This window comes from Aptenodytes forsteri, unplaced genomic scaffold (assembly GCF_000699145.1).
Source record: "Aptenodytes forsteri isolate BGI_AS27 unplaced genomic scaffold, ASM69914v1 Scaffold88, whole genome shotgun sequence".
Classification (NCBI taxonomy): Eukaryota; Metazoa; Chordata; class Aves; order Sphenisciformes; family Spheniscidae; genus Aptenodytes; species Aptenodytes forsteri.
The window spans coordinates 4,408,295-4,424,225 of NW_008795948.1; the positions used below are offsets into that span (position 1 = coordinate 4,408,295).

A 15,931-nucleotide genomic window follows, 5' to 3' on the forward strand; every position below is an offset into this window, starting at 1 on the left:
TGGGAATTTCCATTTTGCTTCTATTTCAGAATTGATTGGGTTGCATGCTGTCAGAAAGGGCCTGAATGGTTGCAAGTCTTAAGATCACTTTCAGTATCTGGTAGGATTTAAGAATGTGGATAATCGTACAAGTCAGCTTGATTCTGACAGTGCCATGCTTCTGTGATTTCATTTGCCTCCCCTTTTCATCCTTTCATGCAACTGAATGTATTGGTTCATTAACTAAAGATTAATATCCTTCTGTCTATTCTCTCCTTATTCTAGCTTGTATTTCGCTGACTTAAAATTTCAGTGAAACACTTGAAGATTAGAAGAACTAAGCAAAACATAACTACATTATAGTTAACTGATTACAGATCAAAACCTTGTTCTTCCCCTGTCTTTGGTAGTTTTATTGGATTTGCTTTTTTCCTTGAGGGAAAAAAACCCCACAAATTCTTATATGGCCCTTCTAAACAAAAGTAATTAAACACCTGCTGAACTTTTCATCTGGTTCTTAATAGTAGCCTCTTAGTTGTGGAAATCTTAATCCTTAAAATGAATCTGAAAGTCTTTGTGCCAGTTACTAAGCTCCTCAGCTTTAGTATATTTTCAGTCTGTATATGGACAATTTCTGACCTCCAGTCAGCCTTTCTTTTGACTCCTATTCTGGATTTCTAGATCTAGTTTAAACTTCACCAGGTTTAAAAGGGATATTACAATGTTTGATGGTGCTACTCTAAATACTGCTCTGTTCACACACTTGCCCTTAAATTTGCATAGCATTTCATGAACTGCACTTTGCTTTGGCAGATGCTTATATTGAAAAGGGTATATGCAACTTTTATCAGTGAGTGAACTCTTTATAACATGAACTCAAGTGTTTTTGATATTTGACTTGGTGTAGTTTCAGAACAAGATCATAGAATCATAGAACAGTTTGGGTTGGAAGGAACCTTTAAAGGTCATCTAGTCCAACCCCCCTGCAATGAGCAGGGACACCTTCAACTAGATCAGGTTGCTCAGAGCCCCGTCCAACCTGACCTGGAATGTTTCCAGGGATGGGACATCCACCACCTCTCTGGGCAACCTGTGCCAGTGTTTCACCACCCTCAGCATCAAAAATTTCTTCCTTATATCTAGTCTGTATCTACCCCCCTTTAGTGTAAAGCCATTCCCCCTTGCCCTGTCGCAACAGGCCCTGCTAAAAAGTTTGCTGCCATCTTTTTTTTATAAGCCCCCTTTAAGTACTGATAGGCTGCAATAAGGTCTCCCCCCGAAGCCTTCTCTTCTCTAGGCTGAACAACCCCAACTCTCTCAGCCTTTCTTCGCAGGAGAGGTGTTCCATCCCCCTGATGGTAAATATGTGATGTGGTAAATATTTCAAGTTGTTGGGTGCTTTCCTGAAAGATAGGACACGTTCAGTAAAAACAGACCAGTGGAATCTCCAGATAGCTGGGTAGTGTTATTTATGGTTGAGGAGCACTTGTAAGCATCATAACTTAGAGCAAATAAAAGTAGATATTAGAATGAGGTCAAAAGATGGGCAGAAATTATGGCTGTGGGACAGCCCTCAGGCAAAGGGAGGCTGCTATGTAGCAGACTTCTGTGAAGGTGAAATAGTGTGTGGTTAGCATATGAAAATCATATTTGAGGATGTACTCAAAGGCAACAGGTTTAAAAGATAATCTAACATTACCATAAATACTATTAATATCTTAGTTTTAAATGGGTTTAACTTGGGTCATGGACTCAAGTGGCTTTTTTTCTTGCTACTACTAGTTATTTAAACAGCTGGTAAGTAGCAGTGTGGAAAAGAGGCAGTATTTTATGGAAACATTAAAATTATTTTTTTCTGCTATTCTTTTTTTACTGTAGACTTTAAAACCTAGCAAATGGAAGTAAAATTCTGGTCCTAGCAGCATCAGTGTTCCTTCCCCAAAGCTCATGTTGCTTTGTTTAAATTCGGAAATACCTGTGTGTGGATCTCTTCCCTTTTTTATTCCATAAGCAGTCACTGAATACATTTGTCCAACTTAAATCATAAGCAAGAATGGTTAATGCATGTCACTAATGGATCATCAGCATGAGTTGAGGAAAGATGTTTTTAACACAGTAAGGCAAAGTTATGGGAAGAGGAGTTTGTTGAAGGTAGTGTGAAGAAATTCCAATTAATACTAATGTAGACTTGGTTTTGCAAACTGGAAGTGAATTTGAGAACTGTGGTAAGCCTGGAAGATTCAATGACAGAAGAAGGAAAATGAAGCTGAATTCCTGTGGTTTTGTTCTGGTGCTTCTTGAACTGGAAGAATGAGGTGGGGTTGAGGAAAATACAGAGGTCCATTTGCTGTGGTAAAAATAACCAGCTAATAAAGACTTTTGGAAGACAGTGAGGAATGATATTGCAGCAGTTAAGGGTTACTGATGCTGAGGGAAGAGAGAGGGGAAGAAGTTGTGTAGAGGATGTTTAGGATAGAAAGAGGCAGCCGGTGAACCTAGTGCTTTTGTTTTAGATGACTGCTCACAGAACAAAGATACCTAAGCTTTTGTCAGTGATGCTTTTACATGTATGATAACCTGTCCTGCTTACAAGTTTAAGATCTGGTGTTTGCTGGCAGGTAGCAATTACATAACCTTTAAAAAAGAAAAAACAGGGATATATTAAAAGTAGCTGAGGATTTGGAAAGTGATTATAGTGTTTGAGCTACCCAGTGCTCTACTCTGCTTTTAAGAGGGGTTTAGTGATGAAACAACATGGTAGAATGTCTTAAAATGGCAAATAGTGCTAAACAGACAGAACAGTATGGTAAGTATCTGCATGTTTCATATGCTGTTCTAGTACATCTGGCTAAGACTTCAGTAGTAGTTTAAATGAGGGAAAGTTTAAGTCTTTCCTTCTGCCTCGGATAAAAATCCTAGATAGAATCAGTTTAGTAGTAGGAAACAGCCAAATAATATCCTGATCTTTACTATGTATGAGTCTCATCTCCCTTCTGAAGTTGTAATCAATGAAATCTCAATAGGAATATTCTCTCATGAGTATAATCTGTAATGTAATCTGAAATGCCAGGCAGTAGCATTGGTCAGAGTGGTGTACTTGCACAAATGAATGGTCCAAACATGAGTCCTCTTATTACAACACTAATTATGATGTACACAAGAATTTTTCTGACTTTTTCCTTTTTCTGCCCCAATTTTACAGAAAATCAGACATGATACACTGACAGCATTTGGAAGTAAACTTTGGCAATAAGATGGAAGCATAAATCTCAAGACTTTAAACCAAAACAGAAATGGCTCATGAGTATTGAAACAAGAGACTGAAGAGCCTCCAACGCTTCCCTGTGAGCAGTGGAAAAGGAACAACTACCATGGTAACACTAATAACAGAAAAGCTGCAGAACCAGAGCTTGGATGATTTGACGTGTAAAACGTACAACATTAATCTGGTAAGGATCTACCAAAACAATATGTAATAAACATGAAAGGCAAAGTAGATTAAAAGTAACTCAAAACTACATAACAAATTCAAGAATGTAGATCAGCCAGAATTCAGCTATTTAAGTTAGGACTGGTTTGCAAGGTGGATGAGAGTTCACTTTTTCCCTTTACAAACTTCAGTGTATGGTCCTTCTGGAAGTGATGCTTTCTTATTTTAATGATCTTTTTAACCTTACAGCTTCATTTTAAACAATTAGGGAAAAGCCTGTTCTTTTCACAAAATAAAGTGTTCTAATGACTGAAAAGAAGTATCAAAACTTCTCAGGATTCCCTTTTCCCTAACAAAAAGCACAAGTACTGGTATGTGGTGAAGTTTTCTTCACTTCATATAGCCAAGTGCTTGATGTCTGACAACAGTATTTACTTACAAAAATCAGTGACCATCATGTAGGTAACTGTCAGCACTGGACAGAAGGAGAACAGATCATCAAGTAAATACAGTTGAACTGAAAAGTCAGGTTACTGACTACCAGACTGTTGTTGATGCTAGTAGATCCTTGCTTTATCAAGTGTGTCAGATGCCTGGTGCTCTGAAAAATTTTGTAATATTTACTGGGTTATTTTCTGCTGGTTTAATCTGTGGATCCATGGTGTGGTTCAAACATGCTATTTAGACACTAAGGAATCTAGTCTCTTCACATCTCACTTGTGAAATGAGATATTATCTACTCCAGCGTGAGTAATGCAAAATAGTCTCCTGTCAATTTTGAGTGCCCACCTGAGAACCCTGAGACCATATTCTTCATGTAATGCACTAGCCTTGTTTCACTGACTTTAATTGCAATGGCACCCTTCTGTAGGTGAAACCTTAGGGTACCAATGAGACACCAAAAAATTAATTTGACTAAATGTCGAAGTATTGTTCAACCCTAGTTCTGTTATTTTTTTAAATAATAAATAATGCAAGCATTGAACCTGAAGCATGTTCAGTTACTTTAACAGCAAGATTCTGCCTCTGTAACTTGTACTTAAGTAGCTGAACTGCTTCCTTATTTATTTTGCAAGCCCAAACCAGGTGAAGCATATCCTGAATGTGGTGGAGTTCGTGCACAAGCACCCGCAATTCTTACGTGTGAAGTGCTTGACCCTTTGTCCAATACTTTGTCTAGTAAGGATGTCTAGTAGTAGACATTAATCAAATGGTTTTATTTTTAAAACTGTAACGGGTCCATTTAGAGTTCTTCTGGTAACTTACTTGTTTTTACTATCTTCACCTTAAATGTATGCTATTCCTGAAAGGCAGATATAGGGTCTTGGAATGATGTTAACTCTTAGAAGTGCTTACTCAGCCTGCATTTATTTTGGCTAGCTTGATGAAGCACTTGGGATATGCAGTTTGTAGGAGAATCTGCTGTATTCTTGAACTGCCAAACTCATCACTTGTAACTAAACTCTGGGCCTAGATGTGAGCCAATGATGACTTGTAACCAGTAGCAGTGCTTGCCTCTAAACTTGTAGTGGCATCTTGTGATTTCTAGTTTTTGAGGCACTAAAGTTTGTATAAATTTGGAAACCGAGCTGTCGTTTTACTGATAGTCACTGTAGGTTTTGGACCAGAGACTTGTAAGATCAGAGAAGGACGCATTACTGCTTTTATGCTCTGTGGAGTCTATACAGGAGTGTGCTGGCATGCTGTAATGTGTTGTAGGTTTGTTGGGTTTTATTCCTGTCATTATCTGTACTTAGAATAAAGCATGAAAAAGAATGAGTGGAGTGGAAATGGCAAATGATGTCTCATCAGTGGTTTTGTCCTCACCCTTCTGCTCCTCTCCTCCTTTAATCTGTCAAGTAATTGGTTTTGTAAGTGCTTTAGTTCTTGCAGAAAATGGGTTCTGAGGGCAGGAACAGGTTCTGTTTGTACACAGTGGCAGCTTGAAAAAGTGTGGAAATCATGAAGTGAGGTATGGAAATGGAGAAGCAAGTGTGAATAAAAGTGTGCAACTAGGTTGCTCCCCGCTAAAAAGGATTCGTGGGAGCAAGGCTTCTTCACTAAAACGTGAACCTAAGATAATAAAAAGTACACTTTTTCCACTAATAAAGACAACTGCTAGATTTTAATAAGGGGAAAAAGACTGCTAGTGCGGGTCTTGAATCAGCTCTAGCACATTTAGACTTTTTGGCAAGAAGTTCAGGTTAATGCTGTTTTCTTCTAATAGCAATAGCAATTTAGAGCAATTCTGAAGTGGTCTTGCCTGCATCTCTCATTACATGTGCTGGCACAAAGTTCTGTGGGACCATGTGGTGAATCACCTTGTGAGCTGATCGAGGATTAAGACTAACCTTTCTTGCCCGGGTTAATGTTAACCCTTATCAGTGTCATGATACCTTTCACAGTGCATCTGCACAAGTGCTTGTCTTGGCACAAGTAGATAAAGTAGCTGGGGAAAAACTGTTTTGTAATACAGCTCATAAATGAGGGTTATAAAAGAAAGAATGGCTCTTTCAAAGCTATTTACTTTCCAGCTAGCCAAGCTGGGCATAAAGACAACATGTATAGGACATAGTACGCTTTTTCATTTGTGTAAGCTGTATGATGACCAAGTACCTTTCTTTACCTGTTGCCTGACTATGTTGTAAAATACTGGCTGTAGCTTCTTTTATTGGTCTGTTAAATGACATGCTAATTTTCCAAGCTGGTGTAATTCATTTGGCCAGTGCATGCTCAGTTATGTTGTACAGTCTTGTGCTGCACCTGCCTTCAGGAAAAAAACCAAATGATTTGGTTTCCTGCTGTAGAAGCAGGAAGGTTGTCCCAATTTCAAGTGGGCACTGTAGCTCACAATGTAGAATAGCATCCCTGGTTGGTTGACGCTACCTCAAAACAGCGAGATCATCTGTGAGCATATTATGGCTTTCATGAGTTGACAGCATCATTAAATCAAATAGTTGGTCTCTATTTCCTTGAACACAGATCTCTTGAATCTTAAGAATCTTGAGGGTTTTTCTGTGTGTTCTGGCTAAGCTTGTACTTTTCTGGTGTTTGTGTAGGAGCTAGTATTGGCTTGTGAAGTAACAGTGTGTGAGATGCAAGACTTCAAGGTGTGGTATTAAGAAGGAAACATGGGTGTCTCCAGCTAATCATTTGTGGAAGGAAGAAGCTCTACTCTAAACCCCTTCTGAGCATGTGGGTTTTCATTATTTTTAATTTTTATGAAGCTGACTTGTGTTGAAAGGCTTAGACTCAGCCCTCAAGTCTTTTGGCTAGTAGGTTTCCATCCAAGGAAGTCAGCCCAATTCTAAGATGTGACTTGACTTAATCACTTCTTCACATTCTGAGAAGAGGCCAAACGCTTCTCCTCACTGCTTCCTATCTAGCCTCATATTTGGAGGATATTTGGTAGAGATGGAGGTTGGCATGGCCTATTCAAACAATGAAAGTCACATCTGTATGGTGGTTAAATTAGCACTTGAATAATACATGCTGGCTTTCCTGTGGTTTGGGAAGAATGCTGATAAGTTGGATGAATTAAAATATACTTGGAAACTGGAGAAAATGCCTTGAAATTAAAGAAATTAATTTTAAAACTATGAAGATCAAGAAGTCATTCTGAGAATAATGAGGAGGATAGTACAGGCTGTGAAGTTCTTAATGTAGTAGATTGGGGTGTATGTAGAAGAATAGTCAGAATTATTTTTGTTACAGTTGGGTTTTTGCTAGCAAAGAACACTTTTTAAATTAGTGATGTAAATTATAATTCATTGTCAGTCTCACTTGTGTGCCTCTTCCATTTACTCAGTTCAAGACTGTGTCTTTAAGTGAATATTTTAACGAAAGAACAGCTGCTAAGACTCAGTAAACCAATTTAAACTTGCAGCGCTGTCCTAAATGTCATAGCATGCAATTCCTTTTGAGCGTAGTCTCTCCAAGTGCACAAAGGAGGTTCTACTTTTGAACAAGCACTTCAAAATAGATCCACTTTCTTGCATGAAGCAAACAATTCCAACCTTAGGTGAAACGTGTAGTTTCATTGTTTTGTGTGTGTCTAACGATCTGAAAATGTGCTGCTTTTTTTTTCTGGAAAGTTCTCAAGAGGCATCAGATCTTGGTGGTTTTTTTAACATCTGTTCAAAAAGCAGCAGTTGGAAGATGGACATGCATGGCCTCTTGACTTTCCTTTTCAGGAAAATGACCTTGTTGAATAACTTGGCCTTCTTCTAAGGAAATTTCCTTCACACAGAGGACAGCAGACTTCCCTGTCAAGGTTCTTAGCAATTGCAGTCTCTTCTCAAGTATAACTGTTAATAAAAAAAGAGCTCTTCATTCAGGAAGCTTCAGGTACATCATGGCACAAAGGGAATGAATGAGGGAGGGTAGAGCGTAGCCAGCCCAGGAGAGCTAATAAACTGGTTCAGTGCCCTGATACAGTAGTATCTAGTGGGACTTCTGCCATGTGCTGTATAGATAAAAACATCCTCCCTCCTATAATTTACAGCCTGATAGAGTCTACTCAAGTTTGGACTTTCAAACATTAGAATACACTACCAGATAGTGTTTCCAAGTATTTTTAGTTTCAGTTATAGAAAGCCAAGTATATATCATAAAGGAGATGCTTTACTTATTCTCCCCTTAGTCACCCCTTATTTCAGTGCCTTGAGCTTTTACTGGAAATGGTGCAGCTTACAGTTCCTTTTCTGCATATCATGTCATGTGTGACATTCTTAATGAGGGTTTTTGGTCTCAATCTCCAAAGAATTAGCACTCTTCTGTAACTTAGCAGGATTCTGTATAAACAATCACTTAAGAGAACAAGTTGTAGCTGTAATATGTCTACTTTCTCATAGAACTGTGCACTGACTTCATTAGAAGCTGATCAGAAATAGCTATAAGGACAGGGTTGCTCTCTGCCTTAGCGAACATTGCAGTCATTCTCTGTAGGACAGATAGCCTATGTGTATGTGATCCCACTTTTTCCATGCACCCCCTTGAAAAATGCTTTCAGTGCTTTGCAGCTGTCAAAGGTGTAGTAGTTTAGTCTCTACCTGATGGACAAGGCTTTTTAAGGTGGTTAAAGTGCAGGTCACTAAACTCAAGCCTTCATGAAGAGGACCTTGTTAAAGATGCATTTGGCTGAAAACTACTTGTAAAAACTAAATATCAATCTAATTGCCACATGGGATTGTCCTTGAGGTTCTGTTCCTTCTAAGCATCCAAGATCTTAGCCTGTGTGAATAGTCTTTTAAACATCCCTCATTATTGTGTTATGATTAAGTAATTCTTATTGCCCTTTTCCATGTGGTTCAAGATACACTAGCTTTAAGACTTTTTGACATGGAATTCTGTTCCAAACCCACATTTTTCCTTGGCTATTATCTGATAGTTCAATAGGTTGGTATTGCCTTTCATTTGGGGAGAACTGGAGAGGGAGGAATTTGCTGAAAAACCTTATCTTTAAGTCTTTTTAATTTGTTTATTTCTCCTTCAGGGACAGCTGAAATGTAACTATTATTGTTATCTTAATGTGATCTTGTGTTCTATATGATACCTTAGTAGCTGTTTGAGTAAATGATTGATACTAGTTTTTTAAGTATGTATACTATATAACTGGCAACTAAATTTATGAAAAGCAAACTAGTAAAAGTAACTGCTGCTCCTGCTGTCAAGTTGCAGACTTCAGATGGTTTGAATAGGGCTAATTAACTGCAAATCTGGTGGAGATTCAAACTTGGAGTTCTGCTGTTTACTTAAAGTAGCCTTCTTTAAAAGGAAGTTATAAATGCAACTACAGATGCAAATGTAAAGGGAAAATCAAATAGCTTGTCTCATATGCAGATGTTGATAAAAAAAAGATTAAAAATCTGATTGCTGTCCTATCCTTTCATCTGTTCCATTATTTCCTACCTCTAAAACAATAACACCAAGGGAATATTACCATAGCTTAGCATTTCTGTCTTACACGTGGGGCTCAAGGTTATAAAGTTGTCACTACCACTCTGTGTGTTGCTATACAGTAAGAAAGAAAAGCTTTGTAGCCCAAGGATGTTTGTATAAAAATTGACTTTGTATCTGGAAAGGAAGTGTATGTACAATGCTATCTTCTTTGGCTATACACAAAAAACAATGTTCACATAAAGTGTGTTGCTCTCTTTATAAAGCAATCTTCCTCTCCATCCTGAGGTGGTGATGGGGGAATAAATAATGGCCCTTGGGCTCGGATGGAGCCTTAAGCCATTTATTTATAACTCCTTTATAGGAGGCTGGATAGCAAGCTCTATTCTTTGAGAAATCTAGACCCTTTAAGAATGCCTTTGTAGTAATATTTTTCTAGGTAAAATTAGAATTTCCATTAAGAAAATGGAAAACATTCTGCATACAAACTGGTCTTATGTACAGATGGTACTGATGAGGCTTAATAATAAATTCTGAAGCCCTTTACACACAAACTTTGTTTTAAGCGTGGCTTTTACATTGTTTATTGGTGATGGTTCACTACCCAGAAACTGTGACTTCAAAAACTGTCAGTCTGCAAAAGATGATTTTTGGATAGGAAGGACTCTTTTAATGGCTTTTGTACTTTAAGAAATAAGAAAACATTTTGCTATGTTGATTCTTAAGGAAATGTAAAATAATAGTAAAGCCTGATTTGAGCAATAGTCATTCTGGGGACCCTTAAGAAGCTATTCCTGTCTCTTAGTTTAAGGTGAAGTGTTTTGCTTTTTACCCTTAAGATTGAAAATGGAAACCTAGTTGTCAGACTAATTTCCTCTCCACTGAAATGAGAATTGGATCAAAGCTTTTTCATTAAGGGTGAATTATTACTCTTAATTTTGCAGTTTATTCACATGGGGTAATGTTGCAATTCTTGAAGCAGTTTGATACTTAGCAATGTATCAGAAAACATTGCAAATAGCTAGATGCCAGAGGTTTTATTTAGAAAGATCAGCTGTTCAGGAATTTCTTCAAGATACCCAGCAAAACCCCGTCCTTTTAAAGATGTTGTTAAATGCACATATAGGGAAACGGAAAGCTGCATGCCGTTTCCTTGAGGTGTATGCTCTTTCACACAGTTAAAACTTTTTTCTGATTCATTTCAGTACTCATCTGAGAAGCTGAACAAAAGTGGCAGCTTGTTCCCTTTCGAAATCAACGGTAAGTTCTTCAGAAACCTTAGCTGTGTTCTACTGAGGTAATTGGTATAGCAAGCAGCCTTTCTTTTGTAAATAAGGTGAGGGGGATGGAGCATGCTGTTGTAGAGCCTGCTGGTTTAAGCTGGTCTCTGAACAATACTGGGAATAGCTGGTTGTTAGTTTTGTACTTGTGATCTGCTTTGCATAGTAAAAGCCCTTGTAACACATTTTTTTGGTTCAGTATCTGCTATGGTGTGCAGAAGCACAGCAATGCTGGTTTTGATGCTAAACATCTCTTCAGGTTCCTCAGCTAGCAGAAAGCTCTCACATCTTTACACACCTTCTTACATGCTTTGCTACACAGAATATCCAGCATGATGCAAACCATAAGTTGAAGTCCAGTGCCTTCATACAAGCGTTATTTGCTTTTCCCCCCTTGGTCCTATTAGAATAAGAGTAAGTTGCATCTTGTAAAAATAAAAATGCCAGATATTGATATGTAAACTTTGTACTGCTTTATTAAGGGATGAACATGAAATTTTGCGTGTTCTGTCGTGTCTTTAAGCATGGAAGATTTTTATTTGCTCAGTGGGATTCCCCATAAAATGTGAATCTTGGTTTGTGTAAGGTTTCAAAGGGGAATGGTATTTTATCTTAAATACCATTACCGTGTAAACAATTAAAACACATGTGCAACTCTTGACTTTTTTTTACAGTAGACTTTAAACCAACCTCCCAGCCTGGAAGAAAGCTTTTCTAAGGATTTTTAAAAATCAAGCCAGTCCAAGCTAGCAAATTGTCCTACAGTAGATGCTAGGAGTTTCAAACACTATCTGGATCCCATTGTGATGGCTATTTTACTTGCATTGAATTATGGATGGTCCTTGCCTTGAAGAGCTTACATGCTTAAGGCAAAGCACAGTATGTGGTTGTACCCATCTGAAAGAATGGAGGAGGAAGGACAGAGGAATTCTAATAAAACATGTTGTTTGAATAGGCCAGCTGTCTGCACAGTTAAATGATTTTGAGACAATAGGGTGTTCTTTAAATAAGATCCAAATAAACAGGATAATCCATGACATACTTTGGGCATGGAACATGTACAACTATTTGGGTTTGCAACTTTTAAAGCTACTCTGCAAATCTTATCTGTTGATTACTCTAAAACTTAGTTTAGAGTATTTACAAGTATTTAATGTTTAGGCTATATCTAGGTTCTTAAAATAGGCGTAGGGGAAAGACTTGGTATTTTAAATATTCTTTCTTTAAAGCTGGGATAAGTGAAACTTACTTGGCTAATTGGTTTAAATTAGCAAATTTTCTAACCAAGCATGAAGCACTGTTAACTGGCCAACAGTTTTGCCGCTTTTCAATTTGCAAATCCAAAGTCTGCTGTTCTTACACTTCATTGTATAATGTGGAGGAACAGCTGTAAAATGTGCAGAATGTTCTCAAAGAAACGCTTTACAAAAGAATGAGAGGCTTCGCTGGCAGACTGCTTTTAACCCAGCATTGCCACTTCAGATGAGAAGTTGTGCACTATGGGTTATGTCTGTATTCACAGTAAAACTTGCAGGAGGTTCTTAAGGGATACTCTCTTTATTTTATGCATTGAATTAAGATATTTTTTTTCCTTACACTTTGAATATGAGCAAAAAAAAAGAAACAATCTGCAGTCTGATTTAACTTTATACTGTTTCTAATTTAAAGTAAAGCTTTTCACACCATGGAATGTGAACACCCATCTCTTTGAAACTTTTCTTTAGTAAGGTATTCTTAATAGAAAAGCATATCAGCCAAATGAAGGACAGCAGTCTATGAGGAGATTATCCTGCTCTTTTATTTAAAAAAAAAAAAAATTCCCTGGTGGGTTCTCACATTGCTTGTTAATCCATTTTGGTTGTACCTTAGGGTTGTTCACTGTTGCAGGTTTTAATTGTGGTATATGCTATGTGCTAGGAAGCAGGTAAGGATGCTGTCCCTCTTGCTTGCTAAGAAACACAGTTCTGTAATCTTTCAGTATACAGGAAGAAGCATTAACAAGGTACATATATACTGGATTGGCTCCTGAAATACTTTGGTCTTCATGTTTTTGGAATTTTCTAGCTTTTTAAAATGAGTATGTAACTATAGTGTGAAATTTTGATTAAGAGCTGGGTATTTGTGGCTCATCCTTCTAAGCTTGAGTTTGATTCATGGTTTTACATTAAACTAGGTTTAAAACAAATTGTCTTTTTTCCTTTGCATCTTTCACCTGTATCTTTCTTTTGTTTTCAGAAGAGAGTCCTTGGAAAGCTTTAAATGGGGGTTGCCCAATCCAGACTGACACAACAAGGAATTCAGCTTACGCCTTCCCAGTGTGCCCATTCAGCACCAGCACTGCTAGTAATGGTAGTCTGCAGTGGCAGCAGGAATCTTCCAGTACATCTATGGTGTCAGGATGGATAAGTGAATTAAACCTTAACGAAAACTCAGGTCAACCCTTGGCACCACCAACAAAACGCCATTGTAGGTCCCTCTCTGAGCCAGATGAGCTGGCTCGCTGTCGGTCACCGTGGAAGCCTGGCAATTCAAAGGTTTGGACTCCTGTGTCAAAGAGACGGTGTAATAGTGGTGGTAGCGCTACCTTGCAACGCTGCAACAGTCATGGAAGTGCAACCTTACAGAGAAGCACAAGTATCAGTCTGCCACAAAACATACTGTCGCTAAATAACGTCTTCACTATCACCAGCTTCAACACATCACCAGTACCCAGACCTTCCTCTGCCAGCAGCGGGTTTGTGGACAGTAGCGAGGGCAGCACAAGCTCGAGTACCCGCTGGAATTCTGGAGGCCCTTGTGACTTTAACCCAAGGCGCCGCCTCTCCCTCTCCCAGGAGCACATCACTGAGACGGGAAATCTCTTGCCTTCAGCCAACAGCACTCCCACCTCCACACCCGAGCTCAGCCGGCGTCAGGGCTTGTTGAGATGCCGCTCTCAGCCTTGCGTTCTGAATGAAAAGAAAAGCCGGCTAAAGCGCAGACGGGAGGAGGATGTACGATGGAACAGACCATCGTTAGACTTTTTTAAAATGACACGGGTGAGATTTTACTTTCCTCAGTGTGTGAAGGGAACTCTTGCAGAAAGGCTGTTTCTAGATAAACTGAACTAATTTGTAGTGTTTACAGACTTACTTGTTCTGTACTGATACATATCCCCTTCAGCAGTATAGCAGGCTTCTTATACTTGCCAGTGCTATACCCTATAGCAACTTACTTTTTGCTCCCAAAGCCCAGTTCTTGAAGTCCAGTCTACTTGATATAGAGTACAAAGAGCTATGAAAAGATGCTTGAAGCAGAGGCCAAAGAAAAATGGCTTGTCTTTAAAATGCAAGGAAGCCATGGGGAGGGCGAGGTAGACAGGGTAGCAAAAAAGTTACGCCACTGTGTTCCCAGCGAAAAGTGTACAATGACTTCTAAGTCATCTTAGTGCAAATCTGTTTTGTTAAGCCTCCCCTTAGAGTTTAAATAATTCCATAAAACTAAATAAGAGCAAGCAAATGCCTATATAAATGAATTAACTAAAGAAACTGCTATTAAGTAGTCAGAAATAGAAATAGTGTTCTAATACAGCAACTTGCAGATGCTCCAGCTCAATGGAGAGGTGTTTTACTCCAGTTATTCAGAATTCTACTTCCCTCTTCATGTGAGAGTAAAGGTGCTGATTTAAAAACTAGTCAACTTCAGTTCATGCCTATACTTTGCATGTAATACAAATGCATGTACACAGCTCACTTTTCAAAGCTTCTGTGTCCACAGAGGCAACTGCTACAGTTTAAAACTGAAGATGCTCATTTAGTTTCTGTAGATGTAAAATTAAGTCTTACGTTATGGTCAGAGAACGCTTTATGCTTGTGGGACTATAACCCTACTGCCTTCAGTATGTACCAGACTCGTGAGGTTTGTGTGAGTAGATCTGTTAAGAGTAGTGGGGAGGAGGCAGTTTGCAGAAGTAGCAATAAAAATGTAAGGGAAGAAAATAGTTCTGCACCAGTGTCCCTGCATTTGGTGCACTGTGCAAAAGAAAAGCTGAATAGAATGGGATGCTGGCTAAAATGTCCAATCTGTGGTACCTTGGTATTAGCAGGCTTTACACAGAAATGCATGGGGGAAAAATACTTGTAAGATACTAGAACTGAACTGTCTACTGTAGGTTATTCACTGAGTTAACTAGTTTATGTCCACTTTGCTTAGCTAAAAGTCTATATGATGGCATCTGTCCTTCTCTTACACCTTTTGTGAGACAACTTATTTACAGCTTAAAGGATTTTCTTTAAAAATACAGCTTTTTTTTGATGAAGCTGTGGGGTAGGTAATTGGTTGGCAAGCCATACAGAATGGTCTGTTTGCTTACTGACAAGGTTGGTAACCAGTTCTGTTCTAGATACAACTAGACACTGTTCAGAGTTTTGGTCAAGTTGCAAGTTTACTAGTTAGCTAATCAGATTTTACCTATTTCTCTGTGTTGATCACTGCTGAGATTAGTTTGCTAATCTACTCCAGAAATATTAGTGGATTTGCCTTTCAGCTGCCTGTGTGGTCTAATGCAGGTTTCTTCATTTAAACTGAATGTAAAATTTAAAACCTGCTCCTTTTTTGGCTAGACTTGCTGTTTGCATTCTTCAAGCTCTAGAGGTGAGATGCAGCATTTCAGACTGGCAGAATAGTTTCAGTTGCTCAGATGTTATACCTTCTAAATAATCCATATAATAGTGTGTATGGAGAAAACCTGATACAGCCTATGTCTATGGAAAGTTTTTTGGCTATTTAGATTTGCTGCTGAATTGAAGAGTAAATGAGACTATATAAAATATTCAGCCGGTCTTGATCACTTTTTCCTGTAAGACCTATTTTGAAATGATGTTTTCGTGATAAGCTGAGTAGTTTATGCAACAAAGTTTACTCTACAGTGTCAAGGCCTTGTGGGGTTTTTTCCAGCTGTTTCAGTAGAATCTTCTATATAGATACTACTGTGTATTTAATCAAAGGCACAAAGTATAGTTTGGAAATACATCAGTTTCCAAACATGCTAAATTTTAATGAAAACATCTGTTTTAAAAACTAGGCAAGTGCTGAAAACATTTGAAGTAAAAATTGAATTAACTTTTTTCGAGAAATGTTGGGGGTTTTTTAGAATGACAGCTTGCTTACCCGTTACATTGTTAAAGTCTCATATTTCTTCATAGCTTACCTTTTTCCCCATGCCCCAAATCCTGGCAGATGTATATGCTTTGAAACTTATATTGTGGTCTTAAATGTTTCTCTCTAAACTTAATATTACTGCTGTGCAAAATATTATAAGCTAATACTACAGAAGACTTGTTTTGAAGTGTCATACAAGGAGATG

At 38.2% G+C, this 15,931-nt stretch overlaps 1 protein-coding gene across 2 annotated transcripts in view; it reads left to right on the forward strand.

The window, feature by feature from the left end:
• Window positions 1–3,168: 3,168 nt before the first annotated feature.
• FAM53A (family with sequence similarity 53 member A) overlaps window positions 3,169–15,931 on the forward strand; it is a 50,232-nt gene continuing 37,469 nt past the window's right edge. Inside the window, exons 1-3 of one of the 2 annotated variants that reach the window (XM_019473688.1) lie at window positions 3,169–3,428; window positions 10,513–10,567; window positions 12,823–13,625. In XM_019473688.1, coding sequence (XP_019329233.1) covers window positions 3,351–3,428; window positions 10,513–10,567; window positions 12,823–13,625 — 936 coding nt within the window. In that variant the 5' untranslated portion in view covers window positions 3,169–3,350. The remainder of the gene's footprint in view (window positions 3,429–10,512; window positions 10,568–12,822; window positions 13,626–15,931) is intronic. The other variant, XM_019473689.1, reaches the window with a different exon arrangement.